Source organism: Fulmarus glacialis, unplaced genomic scaffold, assembly GCF_000690835.1.
Source record: "Fulmarus glacialis isolate BGI_N327 unplaced genomic scaffold, ASM69083v1 scaffold35063, whole genome shotgun sequence".
Classification (NCBI taxonomy): domain Eukaryota; kingdom Metazoa; phylum Chordata; class Aves; order Procellariiformes; family Procellariidae; genus Fulmarus; species Fulmarus glacialis.
Window position 1 is genome coordinate 12,222 of NW_009202915.1, and position 14,391 is coordinate 26,612.

A 14,391-nucleotide genomic window follows, 5' to 3' on the forward strand; every position below is an offset into this window, starting at 1 on the left:
GAGAGACAGTCACACCTGTAGAGCTTTGAAGGCCTCCTAACCACATTTTGGCAGCGTAAGACAGCCATGGACATCAGAAAGCAGTTGGATGTTGAACAAATCATGTGGCAGCCTAGCGCTGGAAGCTCACAGAGTATGCATTTCTAGGACGCTTTCATCTCAACAGCAAAGGATCTGAAGTATTTACACAGGACACAAAAGCATTAGCTGCTTTATCTTCTACTCTCATGCACACTAGAGAGGGTCCTTTGGTCTTTTGTGGCTTTCTGAGAAAAACCTGGCAGAGAAGCCTGTTACAGTGGAGAGAGCGCTGCTCAGCGTGGCCCGTTCATCTCCTGGAGAACGGGACCTGACATCTGCAAATAGAAACTTCTTAGAACCAGGAAAAATTATAAATGGCACCAAATAAAAAAAACCATCAAGTTAAACCCATGTTTTCCCCATGTGGCCGTAATTGCACACCAGTGACTAACTCCTGGCAGAACTTCCTAACATTTAGTTTGTTGGAGCTCCGTCTTGAGAACCCAGATCTCTCCCAGCCCTCATTGTGACATGGGAGGTCCCACCCCTTCTTGGGAATTTTAAAGCCCCTTTACATAGAAGTATAGTTCCATCTCTTTGGTCCCAGCCTCCTTCGGGGTAAATAAGAGTCAGCCCTTACAGCAACAAAGCCTGTTTGTATGTGCCATAATGACAGCCAGTCATCTTCCAGTGCGTTGAGAATGGGGGTACCTCCAGAGCCAGCAGCGTCTCTTTGCAGTGCTGAAGGCTAGCCAAATGCTGGGCTTCATTAGCAAGAACATAGCAAGCCGTGATTAATCCCATCTTCATGGCACATGAAAAGCCACATCTGCAACACTGTGGGACATTGACACACTGGAGCAAGTCCAGCAAAGGGCCCTGAGATGGCTGTGGGGTGGAGGACATGACGCATGACAAGGGGCGTTTGTTCAGCCTGAAGAAGAGCGGGGAGCTAACTGCTGCCTGCTACTACCCAAAGGGGGCTGGAGAGACGATACAGCCCGACTCCTCTCACAGGGGCACAGAGAAAGGGCATGAGAGGAGGAGCAGAGTTTGCAACAAACTTCTTATGGGACACAAGGAAAAACCTCTCCTCTTGAGGGTGTTTCAGCAGTGGAACAGGTTTTCAGAGAGGCTGGAGAATCTCCGCAACTGGAGGTTCCAGGATTTGCCTGGGCCAGGCCCTGAGCAACACAGTCTAGTTTGAGAGTCACCCTGCTGGGAGCAGAGGGATGGAGTGGAGACCCCGGAGGTCCGTTCCCAGATGAATCTTCCTGTGATGCTGTGACTAACAAGAAGGTTTATTTGATTTTGCATTTTTTTTCTTAGTGGGGCAGTAGAAGCTATCTTACAAAATGCTGCAGGCTGCTACCTGCCATGAGGTGCCAAATGGAGAAGAAATTGAAAAAACAGCTCAGCTGCCACCACACTCTGAATTTCAGTTTGTCACATAATCATGTTAATCTAGCATAAATGCATAGTGTTGCAGAAAGGGGCAATCCCATCTTCCCTTTCATCTTTTCTGCTGTCTCTCTTTTGTTAACACTGATGAGCGTCAGAGAATTGATCCAGCTGAAAACTAAACTATGAAGAAATAAATCCATTTTGATTTACAATGAGCTCTTTCAGTTTAAAAATGCACCATCTCCCTCCCTAGCAATTTTTGTTCAAAGCAAAGTGGTTGGGGATCACCAAATCAGAGATTTTATTCTCTTCAGGAGTATTCTGGAGCACTGCTGTCCCCTTCCTTGCTGTGCCATCGTCCACATGAACCTTCCCAGGGATTGTATTCTTCTGCAGATGGTTTCTCATAGCATCACATGTTCCTTTAGTTACCCTCTACTTTTTTGTTTTTATCTAGCTTTCCCACTAAAAAGGAAATATATTCTTTACTGATAAGTATTTGCCTGTAGCCTCTAGAGCTCTAGTGTACCACAGGCTACAGGCTCATGTTCTCCTGCCATGACACACTGTGAAAACACAGCACAGGGACCAGATCTACTTTTTCACATCTCCTGAGGACACATGCGACTAAGCCTAGAGCCAGACCTCTCTGTGCCCTGTGCAATGCTCATCCCCCAGCATCTGAAACATATCCAAGGTGCCTCTTCTTTGTCAGAGACCCATGCTGCTGCCAAGAGTAAGACATAGGGAGGATTCAAGCCCCATGAGCAGAAGGCACATCCTTCTGTTTTTCTTTGAGGGGATACTTGCTGTGTTGTCAGTTGAAAGTAACAGCAGCAATGGGGATCTGAGCCTGGCATATCTCAACCAGCCTATCTCTCTCTTGGCACCCAGGAGACCACCAATATTCTCCCAGATCAGCTGCTGGAAGGTCTTATACCAGCTCTTCCGGAGATCCCTCAGACCAAAACAGCTCCCAGGGAAAGCAGTCATACAGTCTCCCTGCAAAACTGGTAAGAGACTGGCAAACTAAAGAAGCCATACCTAAGAAGTGGCTTCCATGTAATCTGTTGGGGGAATCTGGGTGCCCTGGTGTCACTACATGTCCAGCATCATCCTCCCAGCCTGTCCTGACACCACTCTTACCACCAGTCTTGGTGCTGATGGCTCTTTCAGAGGTCTTGTTTGCTGGCCATTTCTGCCAGGGCTCACCCGCTTTCTGGACTACCCCTGACGTCCAGCGCTAGTCTGTCATCCAGCTCTGCTGTTGGCACCGGAGCTTCCAGCCCTCCAGGGCCCAGGGATCCTGCAGATGGTCAGACCCTTTCTCTCCAGCTACCCCTGGGAGAACAGACCATGTTTTGGGAGTCCCACTCTCAGACCAAGGTTCAGCTCCTACCAGAGCACTCCTCAGCTCCTTTCAGCCCATACCTGAGTCAAGGGAATTTTTTAGGACCGTTGTGCTACTGCCCCAGTCACTCAGCGACACATGGCGCATTGGGTCAGTGCCTGACTCCTTCACCTCAGTGTCAGGTCACTGTAACTGAGAGCTTTATCCTCACAGCTGGCATGCTTCTTCCATCCCTTGCATGCGTTGGGCTCCTGGGTACCTCTTTGCTCTTGAGAAAATTCGCTGCAGCCCTGGGACATTTGGGAGGCCATCATATATTTTTCTATTGGATTAAAAGCATGGCATGAATGCTGCAATGAGAAGTGAGTCAAAATGTAACTTAGCTTGCTGCATGGATTTTTGTAGTTGATCCATCTCACGCTTTGTGTTGCAAAACACAGAGGCTGTGGCATCAAAGATATCCTGCGGTATCAAAGACATCACTTAACTAGATATTGGCCAGGGTACCGATATCCATCACCATCTCCACAGGCAGTTGTGGATGTCCAAAGAGGACCCTGCAGCATCCCATTTCTCCCCTGGGAAGGATCTGGAGGCCTTTGAAAGAGAACAGTTACACACTTCTCTACAGCTAATGCTGGCCAGATACAAGATGCTAGCTGCCAAATATGCCCATGAATGCTGCAGATTCTCTTCAGTGATGAAATCACTGTTTTTTTTAGCAGAAATGCAGCCCACAGCTTCAGTCAGCACCCCCCAGTGTTGTTCCTAACTTTCTAATTCAGGTTTCTCCGGCATATTCAGCTGTCTGCTGAGGATTGTCATACAAAGGTTGCTCGCCTTTCAGCACTGTAAAGAAAGAGGCTGCAGATTTGTCCAAAGACTCCATAAAGCTATGCTTTCCTAAAGGTGTTCCCATGGGATTCTGGGAAGCAGGCCACCGCTAGACTCTCCTTCAGCTCCACATCAGAGACCTGTGTGACCCAGGCACTGCCCATTCAGCAAATACTCTTACAAGGACCTTTTCAAAAGTAAAGAGCCTCCCAACAAATGTCAGGCTGCCAGCCACTCTTCCTTCTCCTAGCACTTCTGCAGAGGCACATTTTGGTTTTGCCCAGAACTACTGGGAGATGTGAACTTTCTCTTTTCTAATCCTCTTCTCCTCAGCCCTTTTTTGGATCTGTCACCTCAGATAAATGGGTCCCTCCTCCAAGACCACTCTCTGATGCACAGGGCACCCTGGCCCTGGATAGATAACATGCTGCTTCCGGGCATCGTGGCGGGACAGAAGCCTGGAGCAACCACTTCCTCCCACAAGAAAGGAAGCATGTTTGGTACCCACCCTGGACTTAGAGAAGCTAGGCAATTTCATATACAGAATGGATCTCAGGTTGGTGCCTTGGTAGAAATCATCACTGCCCTTTGCGGGGGAAGAGTGGTTTGCATCCCTCTACCTCAGGGGTGCCTATTTTGATGCATTTCCACATCGTGCATCTCACACAAAGCCTGCTAAGCCGTGGGCACCGGCTCTTTCTGGTTCAGGATTCTGCTGCTTGGCCCTTCCGCAGCCGCAAGGTGTTGACTCGGGAACCACTGTGTCTGTCCTGAGCACCCAGAGAAGGGCAGCTCCATTACTACCCCCCTGGAACTGAGCTTAGATCTCTTTCAGCTCCCTGAGCTTCCCAGTCAGTGCCAGAAGTCTTGCAGTTAATCCCAGTCTGACCCCTGGAAACCCCGTTGCCTGTCCAGGCTCCTGTCGAGTACCAACCTGCCGGAGCCTTTGCTCACACTACATCCCCTGCCCGACCTTCCCTTCTGTCTCCCCAGGCATGGCTGCTTTCTGTTTACAGTCCCTCACCACAAAGTTATTAGTTATCTCTTATTAGTAAGTAACTTCTTTTTGCTTGTTATGTTTGCTTTAGCTCTGGGCAAACAGCAATCAGGACCTTTTACCAGAGGTCCTTTTGGTAAGCACTCTATCTCAGGAACACCCAGACCAGCAGATCTCAAGTTGCATGGCTGATAACCCAGTCTTCAAGTCACAGTGCAATTTCTTAGGTCAGTTAAAGTCTGCAAATAAATTATAGAGCACCTTAAAAAGTCAGCACGAAGCAGAAGATAATGACTAGCTTCAGATTTGATGCTGCAAGGACCAAAACATGAAAGTGGAATCACTCAGAGAAAAACATGGTATCACAGAAATCTGGAAACGCAATGGAAAATTCCTTCAGCAAGACTAACTCGATACTGCAGAATAGTGTTTTCTATTCCTATTTTTCTTGGTAAGTGTAGTTTGCACCCGTAATACATGCCAAGAGAGACAAGAAAAGCAATGTGTTAAAGTTGTGCGCAAGGTGACTGCTGCGGGTAGGTCTGGAACCTAGCTGAAGCTAGTTAATGCCTAACACGGACAAAGGAGTATTTAGTGAGCTGTACCCCATCCCGGGCTACTCCCGTCGTAGCCTGCCCCTTATTCCCCTTGGCTCTGCCGGAGTCCCACGCGTCCCTCTCAGCCCCTCTGCTCATCGAGCCCCAGGGGACCCACACAGGCAGTTCTGAGAAGATGCCCCTGTGCTGATCTTGCTCCGGTCACTGTTATTTCTGCGGCAGGGTCCTGTTCTGGGAGATGACGAAAATGCCATTCAAGGGAGTCAGCATTTAAAGTGGGTCGTTAGAGAGAAACGTCACAGGTGTCTTTTTTGCTAAAGATAGCCTGGTGCTGAGTAAAACAGTGCCTCCAAAACCTTCATTTCACAACATGCTTGCTCAGCATAATAACCCCTCAGCCCCAAACACCCCCCAGTGCCAGACAGCTCCTGTCACTTTCCTGGGCTCCCCGTCAGTCCCTTGTGACCGCCTCTCGGCAAGTGGCAGCAGAATGGGAATACGTCTCTTTGCTTTGCCGGTTCTTGCAAGAAAGAAGCATTTCCTAGAGCACAGATTCAGTTAAGGGTGGTTTCGGGGACTAAATGGGAATAGTGCCAGGGCACCGAGGCTAAGAGTGCAGAGCGGGTCGGGTTGGAGGGGAAAAGCAGTGAGCTTAGTGTCCCCCCGGCGAAGCCAAGGGAGGGGGGAACAGACGGCACTGGGCTGCAGAGCCGTACATGTCTCCCCACCACGGTTCCATCTCCCTTCTCTCTCTCTCTCTCATCTTCACCCACACACTCACACCAATTCTCACACTGCTGATTCAGGGGAAAGAGGGGTTGATGCTTTCTGCTCGGACTGGGCACCACAAACTGTTTTTCTTGAACAGGAGGAAAAAACACCTCCCGCCAACCGTCACAAGTTCTCCCCCATCTTCTCTCCTCCCTTCCTCTCTCAGGCGATCCCATGGGCTGGGTAACACAGAGGGCACGAAGGACTGCTACAAGGCAATCCCCCGGGGACATCGAGGCACACAAGGTTGCACCAGGTTCCCCTACACCGATGCCACTCCTCAGGAGGCTGAAGAGCCGTGTGTGATAGAAGAGACGAGAGCTGTCACCACAACAGGGAGCTGCTGAAGCGAGGCATACCACTTGCTCTCTTTTATCTTCCACCTTTACTACCCAGCTGAGGAAAACTAGAGAGCGAGCAAGGATCCTTCTACAGAGAAGTGGCCGCTCTGAGTCACCTCCCTTCCCTCACCTCCAGGAAAGGCCCCAGCCCAGCCCTCGGGGGATGAGCCGCCGAGGGGCTTGGGTGTCTGACACCCGTCATGAAGGGCTGATTAAGTCCGAAAGAGTCAGAGCCAGTGGGTTGCTGGAAAGTGTGAGCCACAACAGTGGGGGTTCACTGAGGCAAAAGGGGCCCCAGGATGAGGCACGTGGATGGAAATGTATTGCCCTATGCAAAGCTCAGCAACTACGAGCCCCTCAGCACACGAGCTCTGGTGGGTTTTCCCCAGCGCTGCAGGAGGAGGAGGTGGCTCCTTTCCTCACACCCTTCACAGTGCCATAGCGTGCAGCCCCTCTTCTCAGTGCTGGTTGCTTCTCCTGGATGCTCCTCTCTGTCTCCTCAGACCACCTCAGCTTTGTCCCAGATTGCCCCTAGGCTCTGGATTGATGGGTCACATGTATGCCCTGGTTGGAGGTCACCAGAGACCCTTTCCTCATGCTGCCTTGAACTGGCCAATGAGAAGAAGTCAAAAAATCAGCACATGTGAAGTATTAAAGAAGGAAAAAACAAAACAAAACAAAAACACAACAACAACAACAACAAAGAACAGCAGAAAAAAGACCAACAAGTTCTCAAAAGCCCTGAAACAATTAGAGAGAAGTTGTAAGAGGCGGAAAGATAAACCAAAAAAGGTAAGAGATGAAAGAAAAACATGAAGGGCACTTGCTCACTTGCTGGGAAGTGTCTTCTACACTTTTTCCACTGTCTATGTAGAAGCGAAACTTGTAAGAAAAACAACAGCGACCCGAAGAATTTCCTCTAAAAGATGCTTAGAGCAGTGTCTCTGGTCCCTCCCTCCTCTCTCTCACTGGCTTCAGCTCTGCCTTCACCTGCCTCAGACTTATACTTGTTTCTTGGTTGTGACGCATCTTCTTAGTGATCTGAGGAAATTAGCTGCCCACCTACAATATAAGGGCATCTAGGGAAATGCTTTGATCAAAGAGAGAGACAGCACGAGAGCAAGCACATCCAGCTGACGGCCCCTTGGTTCATCCACCCCCTCTAACATCTTCTTTGCCCATGCCTCATTTTTGCTGATCTCTTAAAGCTTCGGACCTGACCAAGCACGGACCTGAGTGGGAAGACGCAGCCCCTTGCCTCTCCTGGATGCCACCATGAGGCCGGTGTCCCTGGTGCTGTTCCTCACCTTCACTCTGCTGGCTTTCAATGGTAAGAGGGGCTGAACGTATCAGGAAGGGCAGAGTAGCTCAGTAAACTGTCTGGGTGTTACTTGGTCCCTGACAGGTCTGGAAGGGAGAATTTGTGCCCTTCTAACCCCACTGAAGATGGCCAGATATTGCCCTCTGCTCCATGAGTCCCACCCTTTGCTCAGCCCTCCATCTCATTACAGCTGGCCACTTCCTACCAGGAGTAGCAGAAGGGGAAAGCAGAGAGCAGAAAGTGTGGGCCAGAGCGGGGAGTTCAGCCGTGCTGCCTTGCCACCTGAGCCCCAGAAAGACGCGGAAGAGCTGGAAGCAGCTGCCTGACAAGACATCCGTGCTGTGGAAGCGATATGGGGGAAGGTACGCCAGGGCCAAGACAGATCTGTGTCCTTGTGGGGGGACTGGGGAGGGTGTGAGACACTTTGAGCCCCCTTTCTCCTTCCCCACATTCCCTCCTTCCTGCCCCCCACCCTTGATCTCGCCTTTGCCTCCGGCACAAGCCGCCCATTTGTCCTGCTCCCAGTGCCCACCAGGAGCCACACGTGGTGCTGGAGGTGGGGGCCTCCGGCCTCCGAAAGACGGCGCTGCCCATGAGGCCCCGGGTGTCAGTCCAGAACTCTGCCTTACTCAATGGAAATTTCTCCCTGCGAATCGACCCGGTCCGGAGCGAGGACGCCGGGCTGTATGAGGCACGGGTGGCATACAACCAGGAGGTCCAGAGCTGCCAGGTGGAGCTGGGGGTAATTACAGGTAGGAGAAGATGGAAACCTGGAGAATGCTGATTTTAGGTCCGGGGAGGTTGTAAGGGTGGGACGGGGTGGGGATGCTGTGTTTGCCAGGGCTGATTAGAGTACAGGCAGCAGCCCCCCGAAAGTGCACAGCTTCCTGCTGTCTACTCTCAGCTCTGGGGAGAGGACTGCCTGAGGAATAAAGCTAGGACAGGAGGGGCACAAAGGGATGGTTTGGTAGTCCCTCTGTAATCTTAGCTTCCCCCACCTCCCCACCTTTCTTTTTCTTGCAGTAACCCTCAGTCCACCCAGCCCCGTGGTAGAAAATGAGCCGCTCTTGTTAAGCTGCAACTCTAGCCATCGGGCCAGCCTTGTGGAGACACGCTGGTTCCACAATGGGCACCTGGTCCCCACCTCCAGGACTTTCTGCTCCTTGCATGGGGCTCTCTCCTTCCTCCGGACAGCCATGAGTGATGCGGGGTCCTGGCGCTGCCAGCTCAGATACTCCGATAATGAGATCATTTCTGCCACGTACAACCTGCAAATTCTAGGTGAGCTCAGCCTCTGCGTTGCTATTCCAGCATCCCCAAGTTGCTCCCTTTGATGTGACTGATCAACCCCAGTGGCTCCAGCTTCCCAGCTCCCCAGGTCCCACTCTGTCCTCACTTCCCAGGCCAGTCACCTCCCTGTGGAGCTCTTTTCAGCCACCACCCCACACTGTTGTCTCTCTCTGGCTCAGGTTTTGATGGCCCAACGAACCCTGTGGTCTATGCTGCAGCTGGTTCTGCAGCTGATCTACCGTGCACCCTGAGCTACCTTCCCAGTGCCTTTGGGATCAACACGGTGACAGCCCACTGGAGCCACCTTGCAGGAGGACACTTGCAAGACTGGGACATCTCCCAGAATTCAAGCAGCAGAAGCTTCCCCCTTCGTCTCCCTGCGGTGGGGCCAGGTGATGCAGGGCAGTACCGCTGTGCTGTCTCTGTTGGCAGCAAGGCGATCAGCAGGGACGTGACCTTGGCAGTGGTTACAGGTGAGAGGAGAGACAGGGACGTGCATCACTCCTCTGGGGTCCCCCACTGCTTGCAGATAAACCTCCCTGCATGTCAGTGGAGTGAGCGTGGGTTGCTCTTGCTCATATATTCTAACCCCGGGGCGGGAAACAAGGTCTCTATTCAGGGCATTGCACTGCACTGGACTCTGCTGAAAGCAGGGGTTTTCCTGGGTAACTTGATTATTCTTCTTGAAGATTGAGGAAGACAAAGAAAATAAATTAGAGAAGGTAACGAAGGAGGGGTGTATTAGAAGAAAGAGGGATGGGGAAGACATGTGGACCTGCCTGTAGTCTTTCCTGAGGATAGTTTTTTCCTTTGCTGCAGTTACCCCGAGCATCCAAGGACCGGTTTCTGAGGGGTCTCGCTTGCTGCTTGTCTGCAGCCTCACACACCCCCGGGGACATGAACGTTTCCAGTGGAAGCACCTCGACTCAGCCCCCACTAACAGCAAGCTGGCTGTCGCCACCTCCCGTAACCTGGAGAGCCACAGGTCCCAGACGGGCCCTATCTTGGAAATACCCCAAGTGTCACAAAAGGATACGGGCATGTGGGAATGCAGCGTATATGGCCCAGAAGGCAGACTGGGAGCAGTGGAGTACGGGCTGCAGATCACAGGTGTTGTGTCCTGTGGGTCTGTAACCAATCCCTTCTTCTCACCCTATTCAAATCCCTGGTGCCCTTTCCTCTCTCAGCTTCACTTCTTCCTTCTCCCCTTTGACCGCTTGGATCCCATCTTGTTGTCATCCTGTCTTAGCTCTCACCAGTTCCTCCTGTTTCTCCTTCCCGTTCCCTGCACCCTTTTCCAGTTTGTCTCTCTTTGTGCAGTCCCAGCCTTGCCCCAGTGCAAAATCAACCTTCCCCTCCTTCCTAACTGTGGTTCCTCCCCACAGGTGCCCAGGTCTCCAGCCCTCCCACCATCTTCAGTGGGCAGGTTACTTTTGGGCTCACGCTCACCCTCTTCCTCCTGCTTATGGTCTGTGTTCTGGCCCTGGCCCTACAAAAAAGGGTAAGTGTCCATCACCCCATTTCTATTAGTTTTCCTGTACATCATCCCTTATTTGACCTTTCCCTGGGTACCCTAGAGACAGCAGTGAAATGTCTCAGGGGCACAGCAGCCAGGGGAAGAATGGGGCTTGGCCAGCCTGCTGGGGGTGTAATGGACATGTGGTGAAGGATGTATCTCATCAGTTTGTCTCTCTTTGTGCAGTCCCAGCCTTGCCCCAGTGCAAAATCGGCCGGGCATTGGCCAGTCTGGCTAACCGTGGCATTTGTCTGGGGCAGGTCAGACACTTCAGAGGAGGGGTAAAACCTCCTAGGAGACAATCACAGCCCAGCCTTGAAAAGCTTCTTGTTTATTCTTGCAGAGATCAAGCCACGCTGCAATAGAGGAGGGTTAATTTCCAGGCTTTTATAGGTGTCCTCTCTCTTACTCCTTATCTGGATGCTTTGATGTAACAGAGTCTCCTCTTCCATATAAATGCCTGCTGGTCCGCAGATGCCAGTCCTGATGCAGGTCTGTTGTTGCTGGCGCAGCCCTCATGCCTTGGCTGTCTGCTTCTGGCAACTTACTGCCCTTGGTTTGCTCAGCTTTTTCCAGTATCTCGTCTTCTGAAAACTCTGCCTTGCCTTTATCATCCCAAAGACTAGGCCAGGACTGATCTCTCCCCAGCATGCCACTGGAAAAAACTGCACAAACAAGTCAGACCGTTTCTCTGAAGTTTTCATACTGTTTCTCTGCAAATTAATTACATGGCAAATTCTTCCTTCAGGGTTTGTCTTTGCTGACAAGGGACACCTTTCGTGAGTAGCTGTGATGTAGTTGCCTTCCACTCAGCTTCTTGGAAAGGGCCCACAGTGAAAATCCCCTTCTAGTGCAGAAGGGGCCAGGGGCTCAGAGTGATCTCGGGTTGGGAGTACTTCCCCTGGCAAAAGAGCTGGGTGCCTTGAACCTGCCTTAAGCTAAAGATGAGGGATGTGACAGCATTGATACAAATTCTTAGCAAATCCCGGTGGCTGGAGGCTGAAGTCAGGCAACATCAGAACAGAAGCAAGATGGGCATTTAAAAAAAAACATTGTAGGTAATGCTAGAGAGACTCATGACTGGTTCTTCATTGGTCCTTAATCAGCACTGGTGGTAAAGGATAATCTAAGGCAGAAATCTACAGTTTCTGGATGACTCTCTAGACTGTGCAAGTCCAGGACAAGATGATCAGAACCACCCTTTCTGGCCTAAAACCTTGGACAAATAACCCTTTACAGTGTAACTGTAAACCCTCAGCTAGCAGGAAATAGGATATGTGGGTGTCCATCTCTGCTAACTTAAACAGCTCTAATCCAGCTAGGATACTTACTGCCTCAGAGCATTTGTATATGCCCTCACAGCCTTGCTTTGCCCAGTAAGCAAATCTCCTCTGTTGCAGCACAGGTCCTCCATCCACTGATGGTCCTCCTGCCCTTCTCTGCACAGTCTCCCCAGTGGGCTGATCCTTTGTGGGAGTGCAGATGAGGTGCCTTGAGCATTAGCTCTTCTCTTGTTCTCTCCCTCTCTCTGCTGGCATTCTCTGAGATTACATATTTGCTCTTCTTGCATTTGTTGAACACTGACTGCTCACCGGTATCCCTTGATGGGCTATTGCCCTCACATTAGGAATTCCTGTTCTCCTAAAATATCTGGGTCTTGGGTGACATTTTCATCCTCTTTCTTCCAAATGAGGCTCCTCAACTTTATCAGCTACATAACTCATTAGCACTTTCACACTCTCTGTGCCATTAATGATTGGTCCCACAACTGATCTTTGAAGACTTGTGCTTATCATTTCTCTACAGCCTGGCAGAAACCTGCCAGCAAAATCCCAGTCCCTTCCTCTTAGCTGAGATCACACTTACCATGCCATTCTTTTACTAATCTCATCTTTCCAGTTGTATTGATTGCCTGTGTGTCACCATATGCTTTACTGTTATCAGGAGCCCTGAGATCTACCTCTTTTTCATCGTCTAGAAAGTCACTTGTTAAAGCAAGATGTGAACGTGGTTCTGGCTTTAATTATCTCATTTTGCATGAACCTTCATGCCTTCAATTATTTTCTCTGAAAAAGTGTAAAATCTGGCATACTATTGAACCTGACAATGGCCTGACCATTGCCCAGATCATTCTTTGCTCTTTCTTAAGTATGCCCTGTCTTTGTTATTCCTTATGCCCATGACACCACAGAGGATAGTGTTGAGCCAGCCTTCCCCAGAAGAAATTGCATGTCTCAGAGAGTGGGACTGGGACTTTTCCCTGGCTCTAGGAGGAAATGGGAGCCTCGTGGTTGCAATCAGTAGGACCATGTCTTCCACGGCAGGGAGAAGCCCAGACTTGTGCCATTCAGTCTCCCTCCCATGCCTCATATTGCCTCTTTCTTCCCTTTCAGGCACGGTCTCCTGCCTTCCCAGCTCTGGAAGGGATGGTTGCAGTCACTGTGCCGAGGAAGAAGGAGATGGAGGAGAACCAGAAAGAGAAGATCCAGCAAACTGAGTGCTGATGGGAGCAGGGACACCGAGCCCAGTCTGTGTGGGAGGATGAAACTCTGTGTGCCATGTTGCAGAGAGATGGGCACCATGCAGACCTCTCAGGAGGGTGTAGGGATGGCATGAACGTAGCAGGAGGCCATGGGAGCTCTGTACCTGCAGAGGCGCTGGAAGCTGCGTAGCAGGGCAAGATGAGACTCATCGCTGCAGTAAGGTGGCAGGCAGCACAGATGCTTTGGAGCTATTGGGAGTATTTGAGCCAGTAGCTATTGCCTGCTTCAGTGCCACTTCTCTCTCCCACCCTTTGCCCCTCCTTCACGGCATCTCTCACAGCCTTTCACTGGTGGGACACCTAAATGCGGGAGATGGCTGGAACCCAGCTCCCCTGCAGCCTGATGGTGTTTTCTGCCCCCTGCCCACTTTCTTCTCCTTCTCCCTGCGCTGCCCTCCTCTTGCGCTCATTCAGTGGCAGAGGGGACCTCACAGAGGACTGGATATGTTGCACATTTTGAGCATTTTATTTTATTAGAAACTCATTTTAGAATCTAAAATAAATCTGTCTGACAAAAAAACCCACTGGCCCCTGCATGTGCTTGTGGAGGATCATGCCTATTGACGGTGCCGGGTGTACCTCTGCCTGCGTGAAGCAGCTTCTAAGGACTTTGCTGCCTTCCCTTTCTCTTTAAGTTCTGTTTTACTGAAGTTGCCTGTTCATTTCTGACATTTTGATGGTGGGGAAGGGGAAATTAAATGCCACTAGAGAAGAAGAAAGAATCGCAGGTTCAGTCTCTCCTTTTTGCTGTGCTTCAGAGTCTTTTTTTTCCCCCCTGTCTGGCTATCCCTGTTCATTCATTTATTTATTCCTTCTCTCAGTCCTCACATTTTCCTGATAGACCTCCCATTGATGTTAGGGCTCTCTGTCACTCTCCTCCGGCTAAGGATATATTTACTAATACAATCGTGAGTCCGCCAGGCCACATCTCCCACAACTCTCAATGTGTTTAGGTTTCATCTAGTTAAAGAATGCTCTTCACCTACTCTCCGAACAGCCATGGAGGACTGTGGTACTGCTCTTGAGCAGTTATTGCACGCCACCCCAGAAGAAAGCCTCACTAGTAGAGTCACACATGTAGTTTCTCCCATATGGGTCACTGAGCTGTGGCTGCTCAAGCAAGAAGGTGGTGGTACAAAAATGAAGCTCTCAGTGTTTAGGAAGGGAGATTCTCTTGACTTGAGCAGAGGGCTTCACTACCAGGCCAGCTTTTCATTCAGGAATGAGTTTCAGCATGAAGAGGCCTTCTTGGTGTGGCCCTCACCTTCCCCCCAAGAACTTCAGGCACACAGGTAATGAAGGCACTCTGGGATCCTCAGACTGCAGGTAGTGGAGCAGCACCCAAAAAGCCCAACTAGACCACTCTGGGGAGCATGTCTGGACTCCACAGCTCTTTAACTACTCAGCTAGCCATGTATTTTACTGAAAACGATATCCATTTGTGCT

At 50.6% G+C, this 14,391-nt stretch overlaps 1 protein-coding gene across 1 annotated transcript; it reads left to right on the forward strand.

The window, feature by feature from the left end:
- The first annotated feature begins 7,551 nt into the window (after positions 1-7,551).
- On the forward strand, positions 7,552-12,907 carry LAG3 (lymphocyte-activation gene 3). Its single transcript, XM_009574473.1, has 8 exons — positions 7,552-7,606; positions 7,788-7,959; positions 8,123-8,349; positions 8,621-8,878; positions 9,067-9,360; positions 9,707-9,997; positions 10,273-10,388; positions 12,797-12,907. Exons 1-8 carry the CDS (start codon positions 7,552-7,554, stop codon positions 12,905-12,907), a joined length of 1,524 nt encoding a protein of 507 aa, XP_009572768.1.
- The last annotated feature ends 1,484 nt before the right edge of the window (positions 12,908-14,391 follow it).

Bases quoted from the DNA above. Each gene is read 5' to 3' on its own strand.
- LAG3 (XM_009574473.1), top strand. From the start codon at position 7,552: ATGAGGCCGGTGTCCCTGGTGCTGTTCCTCACCTTCACTCTGCTGGCT. The intron at 8,879-9,066 runs GTGAGCTCAGCC...TCTCTGGCTCAG, and splicing joins GTACAACCTGCAAATTCTAG to GTTTTGATGGCCCAACGAAC. The intron at 10,389-12,796 runs GTAAGTGTCCAT...CTTCCCTTTCAG, and splicing joins CCCTGGCCCTACAAAAAAGG to GCACGGTCTCCTGCCTTCCC.